The sequence below is a fragment of the Bison bison genome, unplaced genomic scaffold, assembly GCF_000754665.1.
Source record: "Bison bison bison isolate TAMUID 2011002044 unplaced genomic scaffold, Bison_UMD1.0 scf7180017864100, whole genome shotgun sequence".
Taxonomy (NCBI): domain Eukaryota; kingdom Metazoa; phylum Chordata; class Mammalia; order Artiodactyla; family Bovidae; genus Bison; species Bison bison.
Window position 1 is genome coordinate 400,764 of NW_011494672.1, and position 4,847 is coordinate 405,610.

Consider the following 4,847-nt stretch of genomic DNA (forward strand, 5'->3'; position numbering starts at 1 on the left):
TTCTTTGCATTGATCGCCGAAGAAGGCTTTCTTATCTCTTCTTGCTATTCTTTGAAACTCTGCATTCAGATGTTTATATCTTTCCTTTTCTCCTTTGCTTTTCACTTCTCCTCTTTTCACAGCTATTTGTAAGGCCTCCCCAGACAGCCATTTTGCTTTTTTGCATTTCTTTTCCATGGGATGGTCTTGATCCCTGTCTCCTGTACAGTGTCACGAACCTCATTCCATAGTTCATCATGCACTCTGTCTATCAGATCTAGTCCCTTAAATCTATTTCTCACTTCCACTGTATAATCATAAGGGATTTGATTTAGGTCATACCTGAATGGTCTAGTGGTTTTCCCTACTTTCTTCAATTTAAGTCTGAATTTGGCAATAAGGAGTTCATGGTCTGAGCCACAGTCAGCTCCTGGTCTTGTTTTTGCTGACTGTATAGAGCTTCTCCATCTTTGGCAAAGAATATAATCAATCTGATTTCAGTGTTGACCATCTGGTGATGTCCATAGATAGAGTCTTCTCTTGTGTTGTTGGAAGAGGGTGTTTGTTATGACCAGTGCATTTTCTTGGCAAAACTCTATCAGTCTTTGCCTTGCTTCATTCCATATTCCAAGGCCAAATTTGCCTGCTACTCCAGGTGTTTCTTGACTTCCTACTTTTGCATTCCAGTCCCCTATAATGAAAAGGACATCTTTTTTGGGTGTTAGTTCTAAAAGGTCTTGTAGGTCTTCATAGAACCGTTCAACTTCAGCTTCTTCAGCGTTACTGGTTGGGGCATAGACTTGGATTACTCTGATATTGAATGGTTTGCCTTGGAAACGAACAGAGATCATTCTGTCTTTTTTGAGATTGCATCCAAGTACTGCATTTCAGACTCTTTTGTTGACCATGATGGCTACTCCATTTCTTCTGAGGAATTCCTGCCCGCAGTAGTATATATAATGGTCATCTGAGTTAAATTCACCCATTCCAGTCCATTTCAGTTCGCTGATTCCTAGAATGTCGACATTCACTCTTGCCATCTCTTGTTTGACCACTTCCAATTTGCCTTGATTCATGGACCTGACAGTCCAGGTTCCTATGCAATATTGCTCTTTACAGCATTGGACCTTGCTTCTATCACCAGTCACATCCACAGCTGGGTATTGTTTTTGCTTTGGCTCCATCCCTTCATTCTTTCTGGAGTTATTTCTCCACTGATCTTCAGTAGCATATTGGGCACCTACTGACCTGGGGAGTTTCTCTTTCAGTATCCTATCATTTTGCCTTTTCATACTGTTCATGGGGTTCTAAAGGCAATACTGAAGTGGTTTGCCATTCCCTTCTCCAGTGGACCACATTCTGTCAAATCTCTCCACCATGACCCGCCCGTCTTGGGTTGCCCCACAGGCATGGCTTAGTTTCATTGAGTTAGACAAGGCTGTGGTCCTCGTGTGATTAGATTGACTAGTTTTCTGTGAGTAAGGTTTTAGTGTGTTTGCTCTCTGATGCCCTCTTGCAATACCTACCGTCTTACTTGGGTTTCTCTTACCTTGGGCGTGGGGTATCTCTTCACGGCTGCTCCAGCGAAGCGCAGTGATTGCTCCTTACCTTGGACGAGGGTGAGAGGGACAGTTGTAAACTAAAGATAGAATTAAAAACAATAATTAGAATTCCTGTTACCTAATTTCTTACACAGTAAAGAAATATAAAAAGTATATAAGCAGTGGTAATTTGGGCGCTAACATATAAGGAATGTTTGATTAATTTCAATTTTATTTAGTTAGCATATTAGAAGTTTTATTATTCCATTTCTATAAGTAGAAATGGCATTAATTCATCACATTTCTATTTTCATCCTGCAGTATTGCTTGTTTTCCATACATATTAAGATGCAATGTGATTGTAGAGCAAATAAGAACTGTCACACATGTAAATTAATAAAATTATTTTCTTTTATAGGTTCAAGCCAAATGTTACCAGCTTCTCCTCTCAGTTTTTCAACATTCGAATCGCGCCCTTTCAACTCCTTATATCCATTCCTTAGCTCCAATAGTAGTTGAAAAGCTAAAAGCTGTTGAAAGAAACAGACCAGGCAGTAGTACAGAACTCTTAGCTGTTCAAGAAGGAATCAAAGTTCTTGAAACATTGGTTGCTCTTGGGGAAGAACAGAACAGTAAGTATTTTCCTCTAAAAAGCCACTAGTCTAAAATGAAGATTTGTATTACATATTAATCTTATTTGCTACTTGCAAAAGGCCATTGCAGCAGTAAATTTTCTAAAGGTTGTTAGTATGTCAAAGCTTAATGTTTTTGCCTGTGTTGCTAACAAAATTGAATTGATTTATATTTAAGAGCAAGAGTTTAAAATAAATTACGGATGCATTTCAACCCATGGATCTTTTCTTCTAGGAAAGTACTGTTTAAGAACTAGGGAAAATATGGCTGTTTAATATATTTTTAAGAATAACACATTTTGGTGTTTGTAAGAGATATATAAAAGCTTTTTAATAAATAGGACCAGATTAGTATTCATGCTAAACATCAGTATTAAAATACTACAGAATTTAAAATTATTGTTTTTTAATTTGATGAAAAACTACCATATACATCCATTTAACCAGAGACTTATGCAACTTAATACTTACTCCTCTTTATTCCCTAAGCTTAGATTTCATCACAATCTAAAATTTATCTTCAAAAATATGACTTCTAATCGTTACAGAAAGAGTGTACTTTTAAAACTAGTACCTTATGATGAATTCTTAAGCTGTTTCCAGTTTTTTAAGATCATCAATAACTGGAATGAGTGTTCTTGCACAGATATCTTTGCACACTTATTTTTTTTTTAAATTGACGTTTTATTATCTGTGATCACTCTATGTTTTTTTTAAATGAAGTAAATTTGCATTAACAGAATAAAAAACAGTAGAAGTAGAATTTAACAGTATAACTAGAGTCATTCCTCTGGGGTCTTAACAGAACTCTGAAATGTGGTATCTGATTAGTGGAACCTTCCATTTTTCACAAATGGTGGTAGCAGTGGGACGGATGTTCTTAAATGCCTTGCCAGGCCCATGATCATTTACCCCCATAGTCCAAAACAGAGTTTAAAAGATGAAGAGCTATCTCCTCCTGTGTGTTACTTCTATCAGATAATTTTTTTAAGTGAAATTATTGGGTTGAAAGGAAGGCACATTTTTAAGACTTTTAATATATATTGCCAGATTATTCTCTGGGTAAAAATTGCATCAGTTTTTCTATCATAAAATTTTTCCTCTTCTCTTGAAAGAATTTCACAGATGTTAGAAAGGTAGTGGAGATTTTAAAAAAGCTATTGCTGATAAGTTCCCTATAAAATGATAATCCAGAATTACTGCAGTGGAAGAGAAGAGTATAGAAGTGATTGTGGAAAAAAAATTGATCTGACTTGATGAGTATAGGTTATAGGGACAAGAGAAAGAGAAGAGCCAAATATTACTGTGTTACTTGGAAGAAGCATGGAAGCCGTCTTAAAATTGAGAAGTTCAGGAAGAAGAGCTGTTTGGGAGGAGCTGATAAGTTTAGTTGAAACTAGATGTTAACATTATTTGGATAGAAATGTTATGGCTGACATCATGGTCCATGTTTGGTGACTCAACATAATTTTGTTTTTATTTGTATTTTACTCAGTGTAAATTCCATAAACATACAGACTAAATCTTATTCATTTCATAATCTCAACATTGAGCTTATTGACTTTTGCATAGTTAGTATTAAATTATGTCTGACTTGAGTTGACTCTTGGGATCAATTCCTGAACAGGTGTTCTAATTTAGGTAGGGAAGAGAGTCTTATACTTTTTCAAATAATTCTCTATTGTTTGAATTCTTTTAACAGCAAGAATATATTCATGTATTATTCATGAAATTAAATATAGTTTAATAGTTAGATTTAACAAGGTTCATTTAATAAATAACCCTTTAATTTTCCATGTAAGAGCCAATTAATTTAAAGTATGAAATAACTGAGGCAATGTAGCTTCAATTCTCAAACCAGTTTCTAGTATTTAGTATTAATGGGCTATATCAACAGTAAGCACCATAATGATTTCATTTTTTAAAGGACTGCTTTACTCAGATGTTTTGTACTATAGTAAGACTTCCAAGAGGTAGAATAGGCAGTCGTCACTTTTTGAAAATTAATACTAAATCTGAGGCTAACTGCCGTGCACAAACCAAAGGGAAATGGTTGTCATCACATTAATGTATACATTAGCTCATGCTTTGATGGTTTCTTCCTCCTAATGAATGCTTCAGGTTTCTGTTCCTTGTTGCATTAAACTTCCAACCTTCCTATTCTGGAATACCCTTGGAATTTTCACAATTTTATTCTCAAAATACATTTTACCAGTGGCCTTTGTAAAATTCTTCATTTTTACCTTTTAGCCAGTATTTTTTAAAATAAAACAATTAGTATAAATGCAAAATATACAGTCTTAACAGGAAATCAAACCTGATTTCCTACGCTAACGTGGCTTGGAGAATTAATAAATATTCAATATTAATAATGAATAATTATTGAGGTCTAAAATAGATTGGGCACATTTACTTGTGTTTTATTATAATTCAGACTACTGTGGTAATTGCCTAGGGTTAAATAAAGGTTTACTGTAATTTTCAGATTCATGAGCATCTTCAGACTTTATCTTTGTTATTTGCAGGAGTCCAATTACTTGCTCTTTTAGTTCCCACTTTGATCTCTTACCTGCTGGATGAAAATTCTTTTGCCTCAGCAAGCACAGCTTCCAAAGATCTCCATGAGTTTGCACTCCAGAATTTAATGCATATTGGACCTCTGTATCCACACGCTTTCAAGACAGTAAACCTTTAT

The 4,847-nt window shown here is 35.0% G+C and overlaps 1 protein-coding gene across 3 annotated transcripts in view; it reads left to right on the forward strand.

Moving 5' to 3' along the window:
* The window catches only part of HEATR5B (HEAT repeat containing 5B), a 103,260-nt gene that overhangs the window by 97,567 nt on the left and 846 nt on the right, over window positions 1-4,847 (forward strand). For all 3 annotated transcript variants that reach the window (XM_010838608.1, XM_010838609.1, XM_010838610.1), the window contains 2 exons: window positions 1,939-2,152; window positions 4,678-4,814. In XM_010838608.1, the coding sequence (XP_010836910.1) occupies window positions 1,939-2,152; window positions 4,678-4,814 (351 nt within the window). The remainder of the gene's footprint in view (window positions 1-1,938; window positions 2,153-4,677; window positions 4,815-4,847) is intronic.